The sequence below is a fragment of the Anopheles merus genome, chromosome 3R (genome assembly GCF_017562075.2).
Source record: "Anopheles merus strain MAF chromosome 3R, AmerM5.1, whole genome shotgun sequence".
NCBI lineage: Eukaryota > Metazoa > Arthropoda > Insecta > Diptera > Culicidae > Anopheles > Anopheles merus.
This window is the reverse complement of record NC_054084.1, coordinates 39,012,639-39,039,725: the sequence shown is the minus strand read 5'-3', so window position 1 is coordinate 39,039,725 and position 27,087 is coordinate 39,012,639. Positions and strand designations below refer to the sequence as shown.

At 38.0% G+C, this 27,087-nt stretch overlaps 1 protein-coding gene across 1 annotated transcript in view; it reads right to left on the bottom strand.

Annotated features, from left to right (window-relative positions):
- Positions 1 to 27,087, bottom strand: part of LOC121595661 (neural-cadherin-like) — a 171,224-nt gene that overhangs the window by 14,926 nt on the left and 129,211 nt on the right. The window contains exons 4-5 of the mRNA XM_041919795.1: positions 11,282 to 11,397; positions 10,956 to 11,120 (exon numbers count right to left, since the gene is read on the bottom strand). Coding sequence (XP_041775729.1) covers positions 10,956 to 11,120; positions 11,282 to 11,397 — 281 coding nt within the window. The remainder of the gene's footprint in view (positions 1 to 10,955; positions 11,121 to 11,281; positions 11,398 to 27,087) is intronic.

The following is a 27,087-nucleotide window of genomic DNA, read 5'->3' as shown; positions in this document are numbered from 1 at the left end:
AGATAGCAAGAGAGCAAGTTTGATCAAAGTGAAACTATGAACAACGACAAGCTATTGAGTGAACGAGAATCGAGCTGCTGAGAGAATTAGAAGAATAAATCAATATAAGAGTTATAATTTGATTACTTTATAAACAAACTGTGTGGATTTTTGAGAACGTTTTTTATGACGAAATCGAAAAAGTGCAATTGAAACATTATGCCATAATTATAATATGATATATCATGAAAGGATGCAGGGGAAAGCGGGGAAAATGGGCATGTGGGGCAAAATGGGCATCCTCTATTTAAGCATTATTTCACTACAAACATACATTCCAATGCTCAAAATATATTAATTAGAGTGTTCTATGAACAGCATGTAAGTTTCATAACCCTTACATTACAAATAACCAAGAAAAATGCAAAATAAGGTTAAGTAGCATATTGATGTACAGTCAGTCCAAAAAGTATTCGTCTAGCTGAATATTTTACAGAAAAGGGCGAATTATGGCCGCAATACGTATGGGGCGATAAAAGTAATGATGAGGTTTGATAAAGGGACCATCAATACACACGTTTTGCTAAAAAATAAACATTTAAATAGTGCAATAGCAACCAAAATACATAAAAAACTAAAAAAAGTCGTTTAAGGGGCGCGCAAAAAGTATTCGTCCATCTAGCTTTTTAATTATTTACGCTGTACAAACACTACGTAGACGTGAATTAAATTTATTATTATCAATCTACTGGTGACTTCCTTCTATATTAATGCATTTATGTTGTTTCAATTGCACTTCAAGCGGTCAGAGAGGCACTAAAGGCGGGAGAGTTAAATGATTGGAGCATGATAGCGAAAATCGTATCTTTGACTTATGCATAACCTATCCTACCCATTTTTGAAGGTTACAAAATGTGTGGGAGGCCTCGTTCCTTCATTTGATCAGAGTTTGGCCATTTTTCTGACACTAATTGTGTTACAAACTGCCATGTAAGCAGCCATCCTTGACGGTTAATCTAACGAAAGCAGTGGTTTAATGTCCAAAAAATCAAATTTTACCAAGGAATCAGTGCATTTTGTGATGGCCAATAAGATCAGGAAAAGAGATGGGTCACATTTGGTTTATGGGTTATGCTGCATTCCATCGTAGCTGGTCATGTAATAGCTTGAATGAGTGAGTTATTACAAACATATTTTGTTTGAATAATACCATATACATAAAGTGGCCAAATCTGTTAAGGTGCATCAAATAATTCAGGAATTTATTCCAAATTAGGCTCTACTAACATATTAAAACATGTTTAAATCGCCAAGGTCACACGGCCGACATGTACCATAGTGAAAACAGTCTACTAAGATGCAGCAACAAACTCTCGTGTAACCAGTAGCACCATGGTGTCATGATACTAGGACTCAGTGAGGAAAGGTGAGCTAGAAAAATGATTCAAAATGATAGGAAACGAGATGGGGAAACATATTAATACAGGTTTTAAGTACTTTAAGTCCCAGTTCTGAAAAATTTTACTTAAAAATGTATTACATGTTTCAAGAACAGTCGAGCTGGAGAACATACAGAGCATTGTCATTTGCTCGAAACACCAAACCAGCTGAAACCAAACTGATGAAAATGATTTAGTAGACTCTCAAAATGGTATCGGCTGCCATTTTTTCAATTGAACTTGGCCACGTAGTCCGGAAATGCAATATTTCTACCAGAGAATAATTGGAACAAGTCTTGTAGGATGAGTGGATAAAAAATACGCCTTTTTTAAGGTTCAAATGAGTTCTTGCGTTGTGCAAGTGGTCACCAATAGTTATAAATTCAATAAGAAACAAGATCAGGACATTTTTTGATTCCATAACCTTTGTTTTCATACGCATATTACGCCAAAGGTCTGATGGACGAATACTTTTTTCGCCACCCTTAAACGACTTTTTTTAGTTTTTTATGTATTTTGATTGCTATTGCACTATTTAAATGTTTATTTTTTAGCAAAACGTGTGTATTGATGGTCCCTTTATCAAACTTCATCATTACTTTTTCCACCCCATGCCTATTGCGGCCATAATTCGCGTTTTTCTGCAAAATATTCAGCTAGACGAATACTTTTTGGACTGACTGTAGTTTTTGCCACTTCGAAAATAAGCTTAACCCAGTGTCATAGGGATGCGTCGAAATTTTACATGGTATATTTTTATAGATATGATATTATATGATTTGATATGATATTTCTATCAAATTTTTCTCAAAAAAGCAAGGCGTTTGAATGCGTATCTTTACTAATCTCCCTATACAAAACGAAGTAAGAGGTGACGCTCGCGATACGCTCACGTCACGCTCATAGGTGACGCTTGCTCACTATAGGATCTTCCTGAACGAAAAAGTTACTCACTATAGAACGGTTTTGCTAACCAACTATGGGTGCTTGGATGATTTTTATTTATTTGCGGTGTTTCCATTCTCCGAGGCATCAAGCAATGGTAGAGTGATTGAATCATTGATATATTCAGATCAAAAGACATCATTGTTTTCTTCTACACACGTGTTGAAAGTGTATCAATAATTATCAAATTATTCCCAGTGATTCTAAATAATTCTGTGGTGGAGATTCTACCTCGCTCCATCCATTTTATAATGCGTAGTAGTGTTTTTTGTGTAGTTCAAAACGTTTCAATAAAAAGACTTGCTTCGAACTATCATGTACTTGCTTCCTGTACCATCATCCAAATGCAGTCAAATGCTTGCTTGAAAGGATTGCCAAATCGTACGCTATGAACGTTGAACAATTACAATGTTTCATGCATTCATCATGCATCATTCATCATTTTTCAATGCATATAACGGGTTTATATTTCCCATGGATCGGGTCTCCATACGGAGATTGTAGGATAAGGCTCAGTACGAGTTGTGTTAAACATTAAAAAAAAAAAAAACAAAAATTGAATAAATGAATTTTAATATTTATTCATCCATCGAAAGTATATCTTGCGGGAAAAACAATTGTATGGTTCAGCAGTGGAATTACAATTGAACTGCACTGTAAAACTGAAATGAACACCAACTCCTACTGGGAAAAGTAATGGGATAATAATATACACGGAATAAGGACATTCCTGGGTCAGGGGTTCTTTTTTATATGAGCACATGATGAAGCTACGAAGTTAAATGAAGTTAGTTTAATTGTTTTTATTAGCATTTAGCACTTTTGAATATCCATGGTTGCTTGGTACACAAATAGTCCTGAAGAAAATGGGGCACGGGTCAATAATAAGCCGTGACAGTGAGCCCTGTGGATGGAAGACTCGGACCCATATGTCATATGAACATGTCATTTAATAGTAGCTATTCCATAAGTTCAGAATGACTAAATTCAATTTTCGTATGTCCTATATGGTTGTGAAAATGGTCTATGATAGCGGAATAGTCAAACATCTTCTTCTTTGCCAAAACAACCGTTGTTGGCCAAGGCCAGCGTGCGCCACATCGGGGCTTGGTTTTTAGTGACTTTTTGATAACCCTTAGCAGGATAATAGTCAGTCATCTTGAACTTGAACCCACAATGCGTATTGGATAATAGTCAGTCATCTTGTGTGAACCCACAATGCACGACTGTACCACGAGTCCAGCTGATAGTCAAACATACTTAAAAAGAAAGTGGGCCACGATTGCTAATGTAATGGAAACACTAACATTTGTAAATAAGGCAAAAATATGGAAGGGCTATAAACTGGGATAAGAATTGAATGGAAACCTGTACCAATATAGCAAAACGGTCATAAAAAGTATCAGTAAAAAGACATCAAAAGAGAGAAGGGTTGCTGATCTACATGTTTGCATGAAAACATTAAAATATGCCATGAAGTCACTACACACATCTTAGTTTCTGTTGCGAAACCCTGCAACCGGGCCAAATAAACTAGTATAACAAAAAATACAAAATGCTTCACGTTGGGCAAAATGCTTTGACATACGGCGCTTGGTGAGGCTATGGTGTTGTTTTTGTCTCCTCAATAATGATGACAGGCACAGCTTCAAAAGATTCGATTTTGTAGATTATAACGTGTAAAAAGGGTTTTAATTTTTGATCACATATTTTCGGAAGAATTTTAAGGGCTTTCCTGAACAGCAAAACAAAAGATAGAACGGAAATACATTTCACGAAACGTGCGCAAAAGCATATACCATTACCTAAGCGCAATTGTTGTGGTCCATATTGCCCCAGTGTTTTGTGATAATCTTTGTGGTGTCGCTTGGATTTCAGGCACATTTTATGTATCTGTGAAACAGAAAATCACACAAGCTTTGTGTAGTGGCTTTCACTGCTCTTGTACATGAATGAGCAAACAAATGTATTGCAAACTTTGCTCTATAAATACAAAAGTATAAATGAGTAGTCATGGGTTCAAGCCCCAAATAGACCGTGCCGCCATACGTAGGACTGACTATCCTGCTATGGGGGGAAATCAATAAGTCACTGAAAGCCAACCCCACAAGTGTGTTGGCAGGCCTTGACCGGCATCGGTTGTTGAGCCAAAGAAGAAGAAGAAGATAAATGAGTAAAATTCAGATTTTTTTGTCAGATTTTCAAGATATGTCTGTATCTAGATATGCCTAGATCTGTACAGAAATTCGGGAAATCTGGAGTTTTAATAACTACAGTTTATCATTTCATTGTTCATTGATTCATTTCAATGTAAAAGACTATTAGCTTAGAAAAACAACCTAATGCGTACTTGTGTTGAAAAACTACTACAGAGAATGAAATGCTTCCTTACACCAAACACTAGTAACACTAGTATAGCTAGTAATTGAACATAGTTTTGGCTTTTGCACTACCCGAAACAACGATGATGCACATCCTAAAAATATGCAAAATATGATAGTTTGATTACACGAAGACTATAGATGCTATTAAAATAATTAACTTACTGCCATAAAAAACGACAGAAGAAAATTAATCCCTAACGAAATCAGGATGATATATTTGCTATTCGTAACAAGATATTCATAAAAATGCGATATAATTATCTGAAATTTAAGGAAACCAGGGGCCCCAATTCTATCTCCCGCTTAGGGCGATAAATCCGCCTCTGCTTAGAACCAAAACATGATGCCTTGCGGAAACTTTTTGCAAATTGTTCTATTTTGGGGTTTTGCAAATTGTTCTATTGTGCCTCTTGTAGAAAATATACACGGCCAAACAAAGTGGTTCTGTTTAGAGCTGATGAATATGTTTCATTGTTGGTGAAGTGATGCTTCACATGGTGGAGCAAATGCAGTGCATCAAATGAAGTACGTCAATCGAAATGGCGACATATATATATATATATATATATATATATATATATATATATATATATATATATATATATATATATATATATATATATATATATATATATATATATATATATATATATATATATATATATATATATATATATATATATATTGCATAATCACATTGAACAGGCAGCAGAATAAAAAATACATATAATTCTATAACCAGTACTGGCTTCCTTGAGGTATCCTAAAAGCGTCTGAGACGAGGAAGAAAAGTATATGAAAAGAACACTATTGAAATGGTCCACTGGAGTGCAGGAAATCTTACAGTATAACGGCACCAAGAATGCCAGCGGTGATGTTGTGTTTGTCAAATAATTTATCATGTTGTTGGGGGCAGTTTATTGTATTATCAAAATACAAGAGCAACAAGAGTGTTTCATAACGGTAACTAATTAAATGCTGAAATGTCATTCCTATGTACGAACTCTCCAGCGAAACATAAATATTTTTGTAGACGAGCTTTTGGGTTTGATTGGTTTTGTACCCTGGCTAAACGGAACAATCTCAATGCTTACGTTTATCACCTTGCCATCAAAGGTTGATAATCTCTAACGATCAATTATTACAATCAAATCGTTAGCAACTCTTCCTCATATGATGATGCCGATGATATGGCTTTGTATTTATTATCCTAATGGTAAGTTTATTTTCAGTTTCCCATCATCAAACCATCCGAAGCACCTCGATAACAGACTATGAAGCTTGTAATTTTTCCATTAAAAGCCAATAGCGTCCGCGTGGTTCATCTTTACTGGAGTGACAATAACCATAACCGCCATCGGACAGGTAGAAGTTAACTATCTGCTCACATTGGCGTTAAGATGCAATTTCTCACTGCTCATGGGTCTCAAGGGACATTCGTTGGTCGTGGAGGATAGCTCACCACGTTTGCTGCTTTTCCGTTTATCTCGCACCGAATCAAAGCTCCAGAGAAACCCCCAGGAAGGAAACAAAATAAAAGCGTGATAAATCTTATGAAATTGCATTTTTGCTTTTACCGAAATCGCTACCTCGAAATAAGTTTGGGGCTAAGTTTGTGGTGGTAGTTTCAATTTTACTGAAATGGTTAGTAAAGCTGATCAAGTGACATGGGGTTCGGTTGCTTTTCGAGCTTCCGTCTCTGATTTGTTGGGCAAATAAAACGAAACAATAGAGGTGGTGCAATGGTTTTGGCGCTCTCCGATAACTCCCTGAGATGTTTCTTTCATTAGACATATCGGTAAATGAATGAGCCGGAAATTGTGTCACCAGTGTGTGGCGACCCGATCCAGCGTGTCTGTGCAAATATGTAAACTGGCTAGACATTTATTCAAATGGGATATTTACCGGATATTTCCTTTTGGTAGGCAAAAGCGTATCACAGTGAGCTTGAGCCTGTCTAAGGAAAAGTGTGTTTGCAGGAAACGAGGGATGGGGGCTTAGTTGTCGCCATAGTTTTCAAATAACGGAAAACGATGTTAAATTTTTCAGTCCTCCAACCTTCAAACACTCCGTTATCGCTCCGTGTCCTTCGGTAAAGATTAATATCAACACCCCGATGGCGTGCAAAAGGGAACGTGACGGCGTCTGTCGCTCTGCGGTGAAATATATAATATCAACACAAAAGGCCGTACTTCTGTGACCATTGGCCACAGCATGCTGGATGCAGGATGTCTTTCTTGATGCATTGGTTGGGGAGGGATTCATTGTCTAACTGGCTGGACATCCCCGACAGCTAGGCCCGAACATCATGTATGCGTAAAACTTTCCTTATCAAAGTATTACGCTGTGTCTTAAGGAGGTGAACTGTTCGAAAAACACTGCCTCTTTCCCAATAGCCAGCAAACAGCAGTCGACCGGAAAGTTTAAGCGCTGAGACAGCACGAAAGGAGTAGTCGTTCGGTTGCGCTGGTTTGTTCTTTTCCGAGAACCAGGCTCGGTATTCATGATGGTTTTTGAACATTCTTTCCGTGCGACTGGATTCATCGGTCAACCGTGTCCAGGTGGTTGGTGGCAAGGAGCTTGGGAAGAAGCGTTAACGTGAAATAAATTATTCATTGTTTGCGAAAGATCGATCCTAGAAGAAACCAGTCTACGAATGATGATGATGGCATAGAGAGCAAAGCTTAAGAGACATTATGATTGTACACCAGTTGAGGATGTCAAATGACTCTGGGTTCATGCGATTCACAATAAGTGGAATTAGTTTGCCATCAGCAAATTTTTGGCAAAGTTGTAAAATGAAAAATGGAATAGTTTATGGCTTTGACTGGTTCGAAAAAATTAAGTAATTTTAAAAATTAATGCTCCAATGCAATAAAACTACTACCATCACAAGTTTTGTTGAATGAAGTAGAGGAAAAAGAGTAGCTGAACCTTCAATTCAAATTCCTACGCATATCAAGCCACCGAGTCAGTTTTACACAACATTCTGTAATCGCTGTGGTTTAGTTAATAGTCATCCCACCGAGCTCTACCCCTGACGCAAGCTACCGAAATTGTGGAACGAGCATTATTTATGACGTGGAATACATTAAACGAAGTGGATTCATAAAACTACCTCAGCGCTTTCAGCGAAAAAATCGACCTGCACAAATACTAGCTTTATGAGCTTTATTTATTGATTGCTACCGTTTGCAATTGCTTTATCTAGTCACTAGGTAGAATTTCACAGATAGCAAGTTAATTAGAATGCCAATAGAAAAGTCTTTTTGTCACTCAAAACAATAAAAATTGTTTGTAGCTGGCAGATATAACCAAATCACCATCTCTAAATTCATTTTTCTTAATTATTGGAGTCGTCAGCAATCACTAGTCAGCGATGAAAGATTACATTACATTACATTTATTTATTTTTTAAAATAAATCTTATCGTACGATGCACTGGGCTCAAAAGGCATTGAATCCCCCAGCGGCAACTACACGGGATATAATGGGAGATGGAATTTGCAAGCAAAGCTCCACTTCAAGCCAGCAGTGTGAGCGAGTTTAAGACTCACGCACGTCGGACAAAGTTGAGAGCAACTAAACAAGAAATCGTGTGAAAGACTTTTATTTTATTTATGTGTGTGCCCTCGCCTACCCGGGATTACGAAGTGCTACCATCATATGTTGGATGGAATTATTTCACAATCGCATTGTTGAGCTGCTTACAATGATCGGAGCGGAAGAGAACCAGAATGGAAATAACACGACATACCCGGTACAAAACAGCTTGCGGGAAGGGATTTAAAATGCGACTGTGTTTTTTTTTGTGTATGGTTGTTGTTTGAGTTTCATTTCGTTTGGTCTTGGTTAGTGCCCTTTGGTCCCAGTGCGTCATCTTGCATTTCCAACTGGAAAGCAGTTTTGCAGCGATTCGTAAAACTTTCGCTGGGAAGCATTATGATGCCTCAGTGATTTGGGTATTTTTGATTGGTAGCTCTTTTTTAATTAGGCCGGTCTCGTAGTACAGTCGTCAACTCGTGCGACTTAACAACATGCCCGTCATGGGTTCAATCCCCAAATAGACCGTGCCGCCATACGTAGGACTGACTATCCTGCTATGGGGGGGGGAAATCAATAAGTCACTGAAAGCCAAACCCACAAGTGGTGCAGGCAGGCCTTGACCGGCAACGGTTGTTGAGCCAAAAGAAGAAGAAGAAGAAGCTCTTTTTTAATAATTCCTCTCTTCTATTGTCTCTCCCATACTTATTCTATTGCAAACTTCCATTTTGGGAACTAGCACACTGCGTACCAGGCATGGTAAGTTTCGATCGTCCCTGTCCTTCTCTATACTGAATATATGCTGAACATACCATACTTAAGACGTCGACTGAATTCCATTTTCTACGACCACAGAATCTCTCCCAGGACTCATCCTTGGGCTCGAGCCATTATTTTGAATGATAATTGTTCTTATTCATATTTTTCATTTATTGCTATTTTTCAGGATATTTCTGCTTCCGTTCGGCTCAGCCTAAGCGTTTCTGGGAGTACGTAAGCTTTCGCTGCATGCTGACCGTGGAGTTCCAATGAATCGATTTCTTAGCGCCGCCTATGGTTGCATATTTTTGCTTGCGGTGGGTGCCAATCTCGAATACCACAACAAACAAGAAAAAAATCTGTTGGAGTGTGCCAGTGGTCAATGTTTATGGTGCCTCGGGGTAACTCGTTTGCAGTTCTCGTTCTCTCTGACTCCACTGCTATACGCCGGAACTTCCCTATCTCTCTGGACGGTTGGTCGTATTTACTGCATTATTAATTTGCAAACCAAAGAGATAGAGACAGAGAGAGAGAGATAGTTGTGGATTCATGCAAAGTGTCGCACTGTGTAGAGGAGGGGGGGGGGGATGCTGTCGATTGCTATGTTAAAACCATTGATAACGGGTCATAACATAATACATAATTCATAATCGAAACCACTCCCTCCCAAGAACCTCCTAGTCAGCATCCGATAGAATCCGATAGTGAAAGACTTAATATGTCGCGTTTGTCTTTTGTTTACATTTTCTTGCAAATTGTCTAAAGTATAGGCTGCCTGATTCGTTTCATCGATGTACCATTCGGAGGGGGCAGCCTATTGCAGCGGGCTAGTTAATGAAAATCAACCACACCACTATCTAGTTCGAATGACTTTTCAAAATTAGTGCCAGCAGGCACAGCCCAAAATCACACTAGAAAACACTTTGTTTGATTTGGTCAAGTTAAGGTAGGGTCTTTAACTCTCTATCATCTCCGGTACACAAAATCAAGGCCAAAATTGAACTTATTTTGTGAGTGAATTCTCCAGAGCATTGCAACAATTGGGGCAGTTTTTTAATCCAATGAAAAAAGATTTGACTTTTGATTAGCATCCCATACACTGTACCCTCCCTAGTTTTTCACACTCATACGTCCATGAAGCTGTAAATTGCAAACTCCTTCCTTTGCAAGATAGTCGACGGCCCCTTTGGGAATGTCCCTTACCACACAAAAAAATAAAAAAAACGTGCGGGCGCCCATTAATCCAACAATTTGGCATCAGCACCAGCATTGGATTTATTCGAAATGGATTGTTAAACCTGAAGCTACGCTCGTATCCACGTGGATCTATTTTGCAGGCTTGGCTCAATCAGATCCTGTGACCCTCGTTAAAAATGTCTAAGAAGGTCAAGCAAATGTTCTGTTGGGATCATGTGGAACACACGCAAACGCACACTTTCTCAAAGTGAATCGGATGTGTGAAGGGAAATGTACGCAACAAAAACTTGGTAAAAGTCGACCCAACCGCTCGGTGTACGAGCGGTTAGAAAGGAGAAAGACGGACTCTCGTATTGTTCGCATTGTGGCAAACGTGATCGACCGTTTTGAACGCCTTGGTAAACTGGTGAAATAGTGAGAGCAGCCCATGTTTACCCTCCAATCAGGTGTTTGTGTTGGAAGGGAGTGTTACGAGATTAGGGATGATATTGGGAAAGATAAGCACAAAATCAAATCGCACTACCTGTCCAAATGAACCAACGATACCAGTCTCTGGATATCCATGGCTTATTATCGTAGCAGGTATGCATTCTAGCTTCTCTAACTCCTCAATCATAAGTCGTCTCCAGCCAAACTGTCCCGAATGCAAAGGGTTAGATGGTCCCATCCGGCCAGCGGACTGGACGGTAGTCTATTTTCCTTCACTTACCCGCAGCACACGCTTCGGCAGTCCTCGATCGTCCTCCTCGGTAATTTGAGTGCGATATGACGATTTCTCAAATACCGGCGAATTGTCGTTTACATCAAGTACGTTGATCAGAACGGTGGTGTAGTTTTCCTTAAAATTATCCGATGCCGTCAACCGTAGCTCATACTGATTAGGGAAACAAGGCCAAAGGCAAAGAAAACATGGAGACGCGTTATTGACCGTGTACCGGAGGATGGCGAAGAAATGGGTAGGATTATACGTGGGAGCACTCATAATCTGACACATTCGCACCCCATGCGAGAAAGTGGATTTCTCTTTGGTCTTACCTTTTTGGTCTTCTCATAATCCAACGCCTTGGCTACGTACAGGGCGCCGGTTGCGTTGTGTATGGCAAACACATTGTCTATGTTACCGCTCGAGATCTTGTATCGTACATCGGACGCTGTAATGAAAAGAGCAAGAGAAGGAAAGGGATGGTTAGTAGTCCGGATGTGTCGCTTTAAATGAGCTTTAATGTTTCCCGCAAACATGCGTGCTGAATTTGAGCGTTGAGGTGTTTCAAATCGTGTATGATAATTAGCTCATCCCATCCCAATCACGTGGTAAGTGCTGACATTCTTCAACCGATCCACTGATGCTGCGGTTGATTTGTGCGCTCCCGAGGCAAGGTTAAATAGCGTCATAAACGAGCGCAGTACGCGTTGAAATGCTTCATAAGCGTGTGTAAATTAAACCCCTGCACATTCGTGTACGTGTAGGCTGTTTAATTGCACTGGGGGGGCTGAAGCCTCTCCTCTAGTGTCCATCTTCTCGTTGGGCTAGTTGTTACATGTAACTGTGCCGACAAACCGCGTGCCTCTTTTATGGCATAAGCAAACCAAAACAAACATATAATGACAGGAGATAGGTGTAAACATCTCGGCTGTCAAAGTCGATGTTCGAAATTCGGATATCGGGAAAAGGGCAACGTTCGCTGCGTAACGCGATGGCGCAACGGCCATCGCAGGAAGAAAGGGCTTAAATAGACCGTGCGCAGGATAATCGGCCTCTTTCAAAACTAGCGAACGACAAAGACCGCGTTTTTTAAACTACAGTTAATAATTACATTCGGTCGAGCCGGTGATTAATAAAGCACATTGTACGTTGGTGAAAACGGTCGTTATTTTTTATATGCACTATCGTCGAGGAGCCGACGAAGTTGCTTTCGCAACACTAGTTAGAAGGTTAATTTTAAAGTTGGTTTACGGACATCGCAGCAAACGGTACACAATTTTATTCTATGTTCTGAATTCATCCAAGCCAGCTGGGTGGGAAGAATAACGGATTTATGCTAATTTCCAAAAACCACGTCACGCTCCAAATGGTTTCAGGCAGGAGTAAACAAGTCAGTGAAGCGGCGGAATAATGTTTAAGTATGCGTAGTATGCCTATCACCACGCTAGGGAAAGGATTGGGTGTGTATGCTGGTGCTTGTGGTATGCGTTTCCAAAAGCATACAAACCAAAGACTATCTTTATTCGAATCATAAATATATTATTAATTTCATCCATTCCTATTTGGAATAGATTTAGCTTCAAACATGTATTATTTAAAATATCGATTGTTCATGTGTAGATTGTTCTTGAGCGCTCACTAACACCGGCGCATCTATTGCATCGTTCCAAGCTGCACGAAAACAAATTGTGCTCTAGTCACATTTACTTTTCATGCTAAATTTTCTACATCCCTATTGAGCTTCCCTTGAACAGATGAAATGCCGCAACTTGAACGCTCACGATCTATGTGGATTGTTTTATTAGGTGTATTAACATAAATTTTCATAAATCACTGCTCCAACGCCTCGCCAATCTCGGGGTGAAGCGTATTTATGTAGGAGAAGTGGGAATAGTTTCAACACTGTGGGTATGTTCAGCTTACTTGTATTAACTATTTCGAGTATTTGAATCATCCTGTACTGATCATAACCCTGTCAATTGTCAAAATAAACAACAAAACAAACACATGGTGCTTCTTATAGATAGTCGATGTAAAGTTTGAATTTTTAATGTGTCGTTTAAACACTATTGTTTAGTTCTGTATCAAAAAGCGAAGTTTTTATATTCCACTGTAAAACATGAAATGTAACCAAAACTAGTGTGGTCAACAAGGATAAAATCGCCAAAACATTTTTACTACCAAATGTATTGATGTATATTTGTAGTATGTTAACATCATATTTATTGGGTAATTTGAAAGTGTCCATATTTTTAACACTTTCCCCGTATCTATGTACGGATAACATCACGTTCACGCTGGACAAATACTCAATTAAGTAATGCCTTACAAGCTATAAGACTCGGGATGCAACACAAAAAAAAGGCTAATAAATATGGAATTCATTTACTTTTATCAAATTGAACGTCTGTCATACTTGGACACAAATCATGTATTAAGTATCAGGTTTAGGCTGAGCAGAAGAAAATTAATCCAACATCTACACAACCTAGAGTACCACTTTTATGGGATCACAATAACTGATGTTCGACATTTGGCTTTCGAGTTAGCAGAAAAAAATAAAAATAAACACACATCCCCTTAAATGAGAAAATGACGATTGAGAGAGACTAGTTGCACTGTTAAAAAAACACTTAGAGCTTCAACAACGCGGAACTTGGTTCAATGCTATCTTAAACGAAATATTTTTCACTTTCTGCAAGGCTTGCTTATAAATTCATTATATTCACATATTTCAATAATGTTATGTGTTCATATTTTTAATCAAATAGCTATGAAATACTTTGTTGAACTTCTGTAAAAAAAATAACCGCCATTTAACCGGTCATTTTTGTTTATCATCAAATGTGTTATCAAAGATAAGATAGTTCGTACAAAGTACGATAGTACATGATGAGTCAAAAAACTTTTTCGATGTTTACTAGTAAGTTTAAAATCTTAAGGTGTCGGAACTACCCCCATTTCCGTTACATATCGCGGTACGTGGTACAACTCACGCAAATTGGCAATGCAATGTGTCCCATGTAACCATGGGAGATGGTTGTTGGGATTCGTGGTTCTGAAGTGATTTTAACAATTGGTTCCAAGTATTCCCCCGTCCGTAGAACACTCTGTTTTAGGTGCTCAACTACCTCCTTTGGTTAGCTTTTTCCAATTCAAATTTGGCCCTTAAATGTAACAATTGTTTAATTTGAGAGCAAAGCGTAGTAGTGTACATAGTGAGTGCTTTGAGTTGATTAGAACTGGTCGTACCAGTATGCGTCCTGCTATCTATCCTACTATGGTAATTCATAAGTCACTGAATTCCAAGATCACTAGTGGTACTTGCAGGCCTTAATTGACAATGCTTGTTGTACCAAAGAAGAAAAAAAAGAAGAAGAAGAAGAAAAAGAAGAAGAAGAAGAAGAAGAAGAAGAAGAAGAAAAAGAAGAAGAAGAATAAAAAACTGGTCGTATAAAATAAGATAAATCCCTGGAGGGGAACGTGTAGCCAGGTCTGGCGGAGCGCACACTAAAAGCACTGTGATGTTCTCATGGGGGATTTTCATCTCAAGCTTCATAAATTCTATGGTGACCCTAGCTGCCATCATCTTCGTCGAGTTGTAGAATTAGACTACATTTATATTCCAGTCTATGTTTAAAAAATCAGTTAATTGTTTTTTTCGACCAGATCACTGATAGACAAAGCATTTGATGGAAGCCATGACTAATCAAGGTTAGAGGTCGCTGTGATTTGGTAATGCCTTTCGTTGCAGTTGTTTGAAGGAATTTTTAAAATATTTTTTTGATTTTCGTCAATGCTGTGTTGTTGCAAACAATTTGTCATAATTATTTTCTTGAAGCTTCGAAATAAATTTGCCAAAGCTAATAGGTATTTCGGAAATTACAAGATTTAGTAATGTTTTTTAATGTGAAGAATTGTTACCTATCATCATCTCTTTCGATTACACTCTTTAAAGAAAGTTTTCCTGTCTTGTTGGATGAATTATGTGTTCAGGTTATTGGGCTGAATTTTTCACTATTTGTCCCTACAAACCTTTTCTTGAAATTCGTAGAATGGATTTTGGCAATTGTTGTTTTTAATTTGTCTTTTATTTTTACTCATCCCCTGGAGACATTTCGAGTGATGGCAACGGTGCTCCTCGGCAGTTCTTAAGCCTTAAGAAATTCTTAAGCCACAGGTAGCATCCTTAACTAAGAAATGGGGTCACCGTTCACTCAACTAGACGTCCTATTCCCGGCCTTGTTCGACACATGGGTCGAAGAAGTTTTTACAACACAATTGAACCGTAACAGTTTATATGTTTTGGCGTTCTTTATTCGGGCTTCACTTCACGCAACTGGTAAGTGATACCGAAATTCGTAAAGGAATCTTATTGTCATTTTTCCCCACATCCCGTCAAATACATTTCTCTTTAAGTGAAGCCTCTTTTCTTCAGTATGCTGTATCGTCCGAGCGAATTAATAACAATGTGACCATCATAAGCTGATTCTCGGTATTTCAGTGGTTCATTGTTGTCCGTCCGGTACCTAACGTGTTTAGAGCTTATAGATAAAATAAGCTTTCACGAAAAAGAATCAAATTGTATAGCTACTAGTGATGTGTAAGGCCGTTGCGAGAAATCTATAAAATTCCGCAAAGGATCATTATTGTTCGTGCCAACCTGGCTCATGCCATCGAAATGAATATACGGTTGCCATCCACAGATTGATGATTTAATGCCACTCCAAGGACAGTGCTTCACCGCCCGAATACAATGACGGGTGAACCTTTGATGCTTGAACTACGAGTACGTCCTGGCAGAGTGATGCATCAACAACTGGCATCGTTGTAACTGTCAACTCCGATCATCCGGTGCTGAAGTTTTTCTGTGACACAAAAATTTACTTCGCTAATTCGTTTTCGTGATGAGCTCCAACAAAGAATGTCTGTTAAGCTTTGACACAAATTTCACCGTGAACAATGTGTTTGTATTCGACAATGTGTAAAATTTGATTTTAAAAACAATCAAACAATTGACATATAAACAAAGGAGCCTTCTCTATACCACGGCAGTTCCGTTGTTGTGGAAAAATTTAGCACAACATTGCATGCTCACTGTCATATCGAGTGTCCTTTTATTCGGAGCGTTTGTACGATGGAACAGAACCAGACTTCTTTTGTTCTCGCAACGTTTGTTAGTACTTCTTCTAACTTCGGTAATGCGGTTGTTGTGTTTGGTCAGTTTGACATGATGGATGATGGTTGCGGTAACGGTGAATCCTTTCCGGCGGCGAGGTTGAAACTTGTATCATCAAACCAACTGCCTGACACTGTGTTTACTTTTTTTTCGATAAGTCATATTTTCAAACCCCACGTGCGTTATTTGAGCATGTTTCGTTTTTAAGGCCGTGATATTTGTAATTTTCATAGAAGTTTATGTTGGTGCACTTCTAGGAAGGTGCAAATGTTGTGGGGTTTTCCGTTATTTGTAAACAAACATTTGCATACAAGTCTTGTTTCGGGCAAGTTGAACATGTTAACCATCTGAAATGCATTATCTCACTATTGATTTTTCGATTCAAAACAGGTTGTAAGAAATTGACAGTTTATATATTTTATTTTATTCAGAAATATCTTTATCTCATATTTCTGTATTACATCATTATTTTTTCAAAGAGATAAAAACGAGGAAATCCTAACCTTATATAATGAAAAATACGAAAGAAATACGAAAGAGCGATTCTAAAATGCAGGCTGTACGCTTTAATTACGAGAAAAGTTTGGCAGTTTTATATGTTTTACACAGTTGCCAATTTTATAAGTAGGACACGGACTACAAAACTGTCACAGGGATGATAAAAAATATATATGCATTAGACAACCATTTGCTTTTGAGAAAACGTTAGAGTCATAAATGATTGAACAATACTTTACTCTAATAAAATGTGTATGAATGTGTTTGTTTGAAGTACAGGCTACACTTGAGACATGACTACTTCGAGTTATGACGATTCGCAGACACGACGATTTTGATTGAGACAGTAAAACTGACATTTAGAACGAACGGATTTTTTTTAAATTTCTTACTGATAACCGTTAAATACATCTTGAGTGAATAACTTTTCGAGTAACATTAATACACTATTGACTATTGTTTTAAATTAGATACACTATATCATAAATAAATCACACGAGTGTGTGTTTGTGTATAGACGGTTCTTCATCTTCTTTGGTTTTTGCAATTTGCAGTTTTCCGCGGTGGTCCTATGGTACAGTCGTCAACTCCAACGACTCAATAACATGCCCATCATGGGTTCAAACCCAGAATGGACCGTCGTCCCGTAGCAAGGATTGACTATCCGGCTACGTGGTAATGAATTAAGTCTCGAAAGCTTGTATAGGTAGGCATGTCCGCGTAGGACGTTACGCCAAATAGAAGAAGAAGAAGCTCCCAGTGTTCAGAGGCGGATTATCACGTGTAAAGTGTTAAGCCTATCTGAAATTTCGATTGTAAAGTTGAGCATGAGGAATTTTAAATTAGAGAAAAAATTAGAAGCAAACTACTTGTGAGCGGGGGTCGTGTCCTTTTTTCTGGCCCCATTGAGACCTCGGTACCCCACGTGACCACTTAGTTTGCGTAGTGCTTAATCTACTCATGCCGGTGCACGGTCTCTCTTGAAAACCACTAAGAAACCACGAAAGCTCTTACTCTCGAGATGATTAGAGAGGATTTTGCGGTTCATAATTGCCGATGGTTTGCCGTTTGCAACAGTACATTAGAGCAGCGCTTCACTTAGAGCCTTTGGTATTGTTTCGCACTAGGCAGCAGCATCATTGCGAGCTTTTCCATCCAACTTCAATGCGGTTCAAGAAGGCCAATATTGGCTCAACTACTTAATAGATGGATATCGATTTCAATCACACTAGCTTTAGCACACGCAAGATACACTTATATGCAACACATACATAGTGAATCTGCTTGGTTTTTTCCCCTCTTTCTTTCCTTTTCCTTACTTTAAAGCACTCGCAGCAAGGACAACGGTTTGGACATCTGTCGATCCTTGAGCAAATACATTCCTATTCGCCACACGGATTTGCAATCGGGCGATTGGTTGGGACAGAAAAAATATGTTTCTCGCGTAGAATCGACCGAGCAAGTTGGTATGCAGGTAAAGCTCTATGGTATGCGATTCACAATGCAGCGCTGAGCAGAGTGCACGTGAAATCTGGCAAGTCACTTACTGAAATCACTTCACCGTCGAGCTGTTACATTCAAGTGGAATAAGATTTTTCGTTGTCTCCCCTCCTCTGTCTGTTTTTAGAGACGTAGAGAAGGCGGGCGTGCTAGTTTTTTTCTTTACTGCCGCCGTAGTTTTCTCGTCTGTATCGCCCATCAAAGCTAACCGAGCGATACATAGCTGAGGACGACTGTCCTGACATTTGCAGAAAACGAATAGCAGTTACCTTTTCATCTACTTCGGCAAAGTAAAACGTGTCTCAAGGATAATGGAATCGAAACGTGGTATAAGTTCGTGCCATGGAAGATGTAAAATTTGCAAACAAGAAAAAGCAAAGGTATAGCAAGGTTGCAAAAAAGTAAAACTTTTCATCAAGCGCTTGCAAGGAGTTTTTCTCTTCATTTAGAAATAGTATGCCGTTTCCTTTTAAATGCAATCAATTATTTTTCGATTTTTTGCTGTACCCTGTGTGAGTCTATTGAACGGAACTAATAGCACTTGAGATTTTATTGGCAGTGTAGTTTTTGGTTTGCACTTTATCAAACAATGATTCAAGCGGAGAAATGGAATAATTTTACTTCTTTTTTTATGTTGTAAACGATGAATTCATCGATTTGAATATAACAGTCAAAGTGAATAAATTAAAAAAACTCTTTCATCATGCACAATTGATCCATGTTTTGATGAAGCATAATCCGCGCGAATCCGCATTAGCAACCTGTGCTAATAGTATTCGTTTTTTGATTCAAAATTTACATTTCAGAATTTAATATTTAGTTCCATGAAAGATTAAAACAAGTTCAATAGTTATGGCTTTTTGCCTTGTGTTTTTTTTTATTTAATATTAAATTACATCTGTAAAATCTATCGGAAATATGATTTAAGCATGTGCAGAATTTTATAATCCTCTCAATTTTAATATTATTTGTTTGTGATGATCTCGTTGCTCAATTGTTTCCTTCTTCTTTTTTTTATTTCTTCGTGGTAGCGTAGCGCAGCATGAGCTAAAAAGTATCATGTTGGATTGCTCATATCCATAAAACCTATAAAACGACTAGAATTGAATCCGTCAACAAGTCCATCGTAAGATATTTCAACAATTTACACTGTATCATTCCCATATGAATTGATACTTCCAGCTGGTGGTCTATTGCTATGGAAACATCCGAATCAGCCGGGCGGCGCCATTTGTTAGAGCGCACCGGAAACATTACACGAAATGTATGACTTTATTTTGAATTATCTGTACATCGTGTCCATCTCAGTCCGTTACATCGCTTCCACAAGCACAACAATAGACGGTACACGACGGCAGCACGACAAATAGAGCAAGATGTTGCAGCCAGTGTCTCGGGAGCCGGTGGATGCTTTGGTACAGCAGCTTCAGCCTCTATGGAATTGCAATCAGTGCCACAATCCGCACCGCACCTCTTCATGGGACAACGAAATCAGGCACAAAGCAACTTTTGTCATTAGCAGTTGCAGTTTGAAAGAAGTCGTTAGGAATGTAGAACTGGATGTCATGGAAATTGTCAAATAGTGGTGAAGAGATGATTTTTCATTGTTAAAAAGTTTTACAGATTTTATTTTTTCGTTGCCTTTACACTAGCGTAACATTCCACTACTGCCTTTAGCGTTTTGGGTGCATACAGTGTGCTGGATTATTCGTGCAATTTGAGTTTTTTTTCGCTAAATTCTCGTTTTGGTTGTGTGTAGGGCAAAACGAATGAATGCGAACTGATTTTTGGTTATTTGGCTGCTTGTTCTCCCCTGGGTAGAAAATGTCTTTTTGCATTATTGTGAGCGTTGGGCTGGTCTTGACAGTGCTAACAAAAATTTTGTGTCAACAGTACAACGTAGAATGCAATCGGAAATCTGAAGAAAAATGCCTGTCAAAAGAAATTTTGCAACAAGTGCAGGTGTGCGCTGGCAAATTTATAAAGTTTACTAGCTGGCCCGACAAACTGAGTTATTCCGAAAAAAAAAAAAAAAATTCCATTATTGCTTTTTTACTTGGGATATTTGTATCGTGCCCGTCGTCGATAGGGGATCTCAGGATCCGATCATCGAGTGTAAACTACTAGCCACCTTACACCAAGTGTCAAAGTGCTGCATACAACACAACAACAATCCTGCTCTTTGTATGGGAGTTAGAAAATCATTATTAATTTAATTTTAGTGTAATATTTGAACGATTTTTATATCTTAAAACCTATTCTCATACCACCATAAGGTGTGTGCAAAGTTTCGTTGAAAATGATCCAGCCGTTTCGGAGGTTGCTCGCAACAAACACCGTGACACGAGATTTTTATGTATATAGATAAACGCAGGTTTAAAAGTGAATTTTACCAAATTGATTAAAAATAAATAGGCTTGATTTTTGCTTATTTCTTCTTCTTTGTAAATTAAAGCAGCTCTTTTCTACACTTTGTCAAATTAAAGCTGCGCTGCGCGTCTTTTTTTTTAACCTCAGGTTTTATTTTTTCTAGGCATAACCTGAACGGTAACACTCCTTCGCAAATTTCTAAGCATTTCCCTTTCACCAGTCACATTTTGCTCGTTGCGAACGTGTTATCATTAGTGTGAAACGTGACAATGATGGTGTAATTTAATTTAATTGTGGTACCTCACCACTAGAATCAAAATTACATTCGCTGCGCATGAACGTAACCATCCTCACTGCCACTGTGAAACGTTTTCTGGAAGGATAGGGTTGTTAAAGTTCATTAAGGTCATTTTTAGGGTAGCTGAAACAATGAGACGAAACGAAAACTACATCATTCGGTGCAGACCGCATTTACATGCTAATGGTGGTTAAATGACAGGAAGTTGCTATCGTACCGCTTTTAAACTCTTTCAGTATTAAAACTTTGACGTACATGTACTGTTTAATGGACGGAATGTGCTATTTAATCAACGAACTCATGGAATCAAAGCATATTATGGTTATCCAAAAGCCCGTGACGAAATTAGGATTGTTGTTTAAAAGCATGCTCTGTGGTATGTTCTTCTAATAGTGTTTAAAAAACCCCCCCAAGGAGATTTCCCATTTGTAAATTGTGGACTATTAACATGAATGTAGGTGACTCTGCGATAGGATTACTTGTACCAGGAGATTAAATATGGATTGTGTGCAGTGTTTCCATCACTGAGCATGCTTTTTCGGGATAAAGCAACTTTTTACAATTCAACGAAAGAATGGCTTTGTTTTTACCTTTTTGTACCTCCTCTGTTAACACTCGTTGTGTTTATTTTGCCAAATTGAAAAAATTGAAACAATTAATAGTTTCTGTCCTTTAGAAATTCGCTATTAGGTCGCATGGTATTCTATAAGATTAATTAAGTGAAGAGACCTTTATCACCTCATTGTCACTGTGGTGTTGTTCAGGCTTTGGCAATGTGTCAGGTGTAATGCTGCAAAAGAATGTTTGAAGGGCTAACAACAGGGACCTATTGACCGTTTAGTCGTGATAGAAAAACCTCATCAACTCATCATGTCAATCAAATACGCTTTATTCATATCCTTCCTCATCGGGTTGCGTCGAAGATTAATTGTCATACAGATAGAGAAGGCCCCGAAATTAGACATAGAAAAGCTAGAAAGCTAAAGTCGGAATAGCTCTTAAGCTTTGTCCATCTATCTGACAAGTCGTAAGCTATCATTGACCATCAGCGCTCTATCCCAGTTTGGGGGTCGGCCACAGGAATGCATCGGTACATCGTCAAATAGGATTGTGGTTCTTCAGAAACAGGATGCATTCGAGTAATACTTGGAAGGATATCAATTTAGTACATTACCGGAATGTAGCATCACCGAATCGGAAACATTGAAATACTGATGCTCGAAAGTACACAAAGAAAGATTTTCCTTAATTTGAGTTGTATTCAGTTGAATTGAGTGAGTTGATTTGCAATTAATTATACCCTTTATGCTTCTCAGCAAACGGCCAGTCCACTTAACGGAAGCATGAATCTTCCATCACTGTCAAGGGCAAAATTTAAAATCCCCAGTATCGAAGGAAAGCGGAATTGAAATATTTAAAATCCGGACCCTGCCGCCCATAAAACGTGAACGATACAACGCAAGACAAGCTTTGATTCCACAGCCTGGTGGACAGAAGCTGTAAAGGAGCCATTTTGCCTGAGGTTGAAAGTCTGTTGGAGAGGAAAAGGGAAAAGTTTTTATTTTTTCATTGCTCATTATAGTTATTTACGTAACCGCTCCGGTGTGTTCAAATCCCTCGAAAAGCAGGCGATGTTGTTTTGGACCAAGGTGAAAACGTGTCAAAATAACTCTGAAAGGTAGAGCTAAATATGGAAATATCGCTTCAAAACTTTTAGATCCTTTCAGTAGGCTTGGTTGTGATATTCCGTCGTTGCCTTCCTTGCTTTGATCACCAGCATCCTCAGCCATGGCCTTGTTTACACCTGGCGATTGTAGTATAGAGCGGACAGCTTAACAAAAGACTTGTGGGTAGACAGGTCAGATGATAAAGGTGAGTTATCGATAAGTCGTCAGACAACAACCCAAAACCTGCCCCAAGAAACGCTAAGTTGGAAAAATAAAATGATTAATGATCTAATATAAGCAAGTCGCTACATGGAGTAAACACCCCACCTCTCCCTCTCTTTCAACAGTAGGTTCTCTTCGAAATGTGTGCCTAAATACCTATAGTTTCCACTGCAGTTGAGATGACAGCAGGAGAAAAAATAACGGAGTGAATAAGCGCCATTCCTTAAAGAAAAGATTACACATCAACCGCTCTCTACTGATGGGTTAAGGGATAAAAAGGCAAACCATACGAAAATTTTATTACTTTTTAATATGAGTAGCCTCAGAGGCACCACTGGGCACTTTCGTTTGATAAAAGGCCTTCTTGAGCTTTGTTCAGACAGCAACTGACGTAAGTGTGCTTGTGACAGTATCATTTTATAGCGACATAATTGTAAAAGAAGGATTCGTTAGAGGTGCTCAATGTGTCAGTGATAGAGAAAAAAAAATGTAGAAACGAAAATTTATCTTTTCTCTGGCATGTATTTAACGCTTGAGCGTTCACTTTTTACAGAAAATAATTACAAAAAATCCATTCTAAATGTAATTACATGCAATTCGTCTTGTAGTTAAACCGTTAAACAAAACGCTTTCCGTAGCTTTCACCTGCCGGGATGCTGTTGGACGAAAAGAGACCGTTTTCAGGTAACGTTCGAGTCAGGTAATGCAAATGACCTTCGTTCAGTTAGATATGTAAATCCAGCAGAAATTGAGTTCTCTAACACGGATCAAAATAGAAAATTATCATTTTTGATAGTTTGATACTTCTAACACTCGCATCACATTATTGGCCCTAATATCTTGTTTTAAATGTTGCCTCCAGTACCAGTTGGACTAACACGTGGTGCTACATATTGGTTGAGAAGAGAAACAGTTTTGCTTTTAAAAAATATCCGTTATGAGTAAAATGGTGGAGTTTATAGACAGTTTGAATACTAATTGAGTACTGGGCGAATACGCATTATTTTCAAAATATTGTGAAACGATCATACAAAAAGCAAATCAACCTTTTGTTATTCTTTGTGTACCATTATAGTGTTGCTATGATTTGTTTGTTGCTGCACAGATTAAAGAAAGGACAGATACTTTTTTCCATCATTCTATAAATGAATATGACAAGAACAAGTATCAAAAACTTAATTTGGATGAATAAAAACGCTCCCGTAAAATTGCAGAACTTGTTTCTAGGTTTAAATTAACCTTTTAATTTAAATTGTTTATTTTACAAGTTTGTTTGACCTAAAATTAATTGAAATAAATATGACTATTTCAATAATTATTTTTAGATGTCTTATTTTCCACAATATTTCAGAAAATCTTTTGTTTAATTTGTTTGCATTTGTGCATTTTTTGTTTTGTTTGCTAATTACTCTTTACAAACAAACGAAGGATTGAAGAATTTGCCGAAAGTGGGATGAAATGTTTACAATATTCAGTTGGAACATTGCACAAACATTCAACTAGGTTGTACGTTTCTAGCAGGACAGTGTTAAATATCCTAATATTTTTAGATGCCCTGTTCGTGAAATCTGTTACATAAAATATAAAATATACCAATATGAAAATAAAAATCAGATTGTGTCTTGGCTAATTTTCTATGTAGAAGATTACCTAAAATGTATTTACAAAAGATGCATTTTTTGCAACAGTCAAATCTCGTCAAATGCTAGTAATTTTATGTTACACTTTCACAATACAAAATAAAACAAGCCTTTATCACTTAAATCACTTAAAAATGTGTCAATAAAAAGCCTTAAACTTATGTTGTCAAGACTGACTTAGAGCGCAGAATTTTAGTTCAAAACACGAACTTAACTCATGCAGTGATTTGCCCGAGTGGGACTTGGGCTGTGCTTTTGTTCTTCGTTTCGATTCAATCACCGCGTGGGGGAGAAAGATTAAGCAATTATAATGACAAATTTTGCACATCGTTTTCTGTAGTAAGCAACGGTTTGCCTAATGAGCAAACATTATTTTCTTCTTTTCACTTTTTAATTCTTTTTACAACTCGAACGCCTGAACAACAACCGTGCCGCGATACGTAAGACTGACTATCCTGCTATGTGTAATCACCGAAAGCCAACCCCAATAGTGGTACAGACAGGTCTTCACCAACAACGGTAGTTGAGCCAAAGGAGAATAAGAAGAATACTTGCTTTTGCCATTTTTTCATTAAGGGTTTGTGCATTTTCTAAACATTGTGAGACTGTCAAAGGGTTTATAAAATAAATGCACGAGTGTATAGTTCAGCCTGTATCAATCAACGATTTCAATTAACTAATGTCGTCCAAATGAAGAAGAGGGGAAAAACAAACTTTAATTATAACAAAAAATGAACCAAATATCAAATCATTAGAGAAATGCTATCAACTATTGCATTTGCTCAAAACGATGCTTAACGAAGAACTGTATCTCAGATTGGACGCATTCCGAACCGGACTGTTGCCTTGCACGTCCCTTGACCCACTGGATTGGGTTGGTTGAAGCTTTTTCTTCAGCCGTCGTGTGCAGAACCAAATTTTCTTGTCCCTAAACCGAATAAGCCGGATAAGTAAGTAAACCGAATAATATGGCATGATGAATTATTCATTCTTTGATTTCGCAATTATTCTAACAGCAAGCACCCTAGATCGGTATGCGCAGTAGTAAAGGCTCTGATCTAGTTTTGAAAAGTTTTATCATAACGATAAATCCAAACATAATATTCCACGCCTGGATATACACAATACAGTATGTGAGAACAGTGTAGGCGATAGTACGGAACAGTATAGTAGTATATGTGTGCGCAATATAACAGAAAGAATGATAGCAAATGCATGCAGTGGCGTGCTACGAGCAGACTCCGTCTGATGCTACGTTTGAATATTTTAACCGCCAATTTTCCTGATTCGTCCTGCTCTTCCTCGTTTTAGGAATGATTTCGTTGCATTCGTTTGTACATATTACATTTGAAAAAGAATATTGTGTTAGCCATAGATTAATACACTTCTTATAAACAATTGTTGAAAAGGAGTTTTGAAAATGTTGATCTGTCAAAAAAAAGTCAAACGAATTGTGTGATTTGCTCAGACATGGTTTGCCCGTTTCTTGTGCAAAAAATTGGTGAAACTCTTGCGCCATTTGGAAAACAAATGTGTGCATTTTCTATGGGATTATTTGCAAGCAAATTTTACGGAATCAGGTTAGTTTTTTTTCTTCATATCTCAAAATGTGTCATTTGGTGTTTAATGTTGATGAAAAAAATTATGTAGCTAACAAATCATTATGATACAAAGTTGCTATTTTCTGTATTGGCAGGGATCTCGGCTTCAAAATGTCTGTTGAAATAAAATAATATAAATTATGTTGCATATTTACGTGACTAATTCAATACATTGGATTGAGAAGATTGAATGTTTTTTGTTGCAACAACCGTTTTAATGTAATGTTACTAATATTAAAACAAATAACTAATAGTCGTCAGAACAACCCCTGCCTGCACCAACTTATTGAACTATAGAAATATCAGTATGCAAACTTATCGTCGATTTCCCTCCTTTTGTATAGTTTAACACTGATTAGTTGGATGATTTATGTTTTAAACAATTCCAAGCATATTTTATTAGCTTGAGCAAGCTGCAAATAGATTTTTCCTCCATAAATCGGATCCAATAAGATTCAATAGAAAGCAGAAACAGTTGGCTAGCGATATGAAGTAAATCAAAACACAGCGCTCCGTTGCTAGCTGGTGACTGGTAATTATTGATTTGGCATTCGCAAGCTTAGAAAAGAGCATTAGAAGCATAATGAAAAATTTCATCACTGGATCTATTTAATCTGAAATGATTTACCTCGCTGACTGTTGAGTCATTAGAAACCCCACTTAAACTATTGTCGATTAGGTTTCCGGTTTGTATAAGTTATTGCCATTTGATTAAATAGTATTATGTGCGAGACCCTTGAAAGTTGCCTATGCTCTGCATTTTATATTAGTAGTGGATCAAACGATTAATTTTATGGAATCGATTCCAACCCGTGGGTGCAGCAGGTGCGATAGTTTAGGGTCGGAATCAAATCCGACCCGCAGATGCAACGAATTCGGGTCGACGAGTGGAAAATGTTCAGTAGGGGATGTTCCGATCGAACCTACCTTGACCCGAATCGACTCGAATTCACTGCACCAACGGATCGGAGTCGCTTATGCTTTCTTGCATATATCAGAATCGTTACATCTATCTCTGAAGCATCACCTCTTCCCGCACAAAAATTCTCTTTTCATATTTGAAATATTGCTTTTTTTTAGCACGTTTTCCCTTGTTTTTTTGTGCTTGAATTCTTCGCGAAGTAAAAATTGAATCTTCAATTAACATTTAGACGCGATTCCAT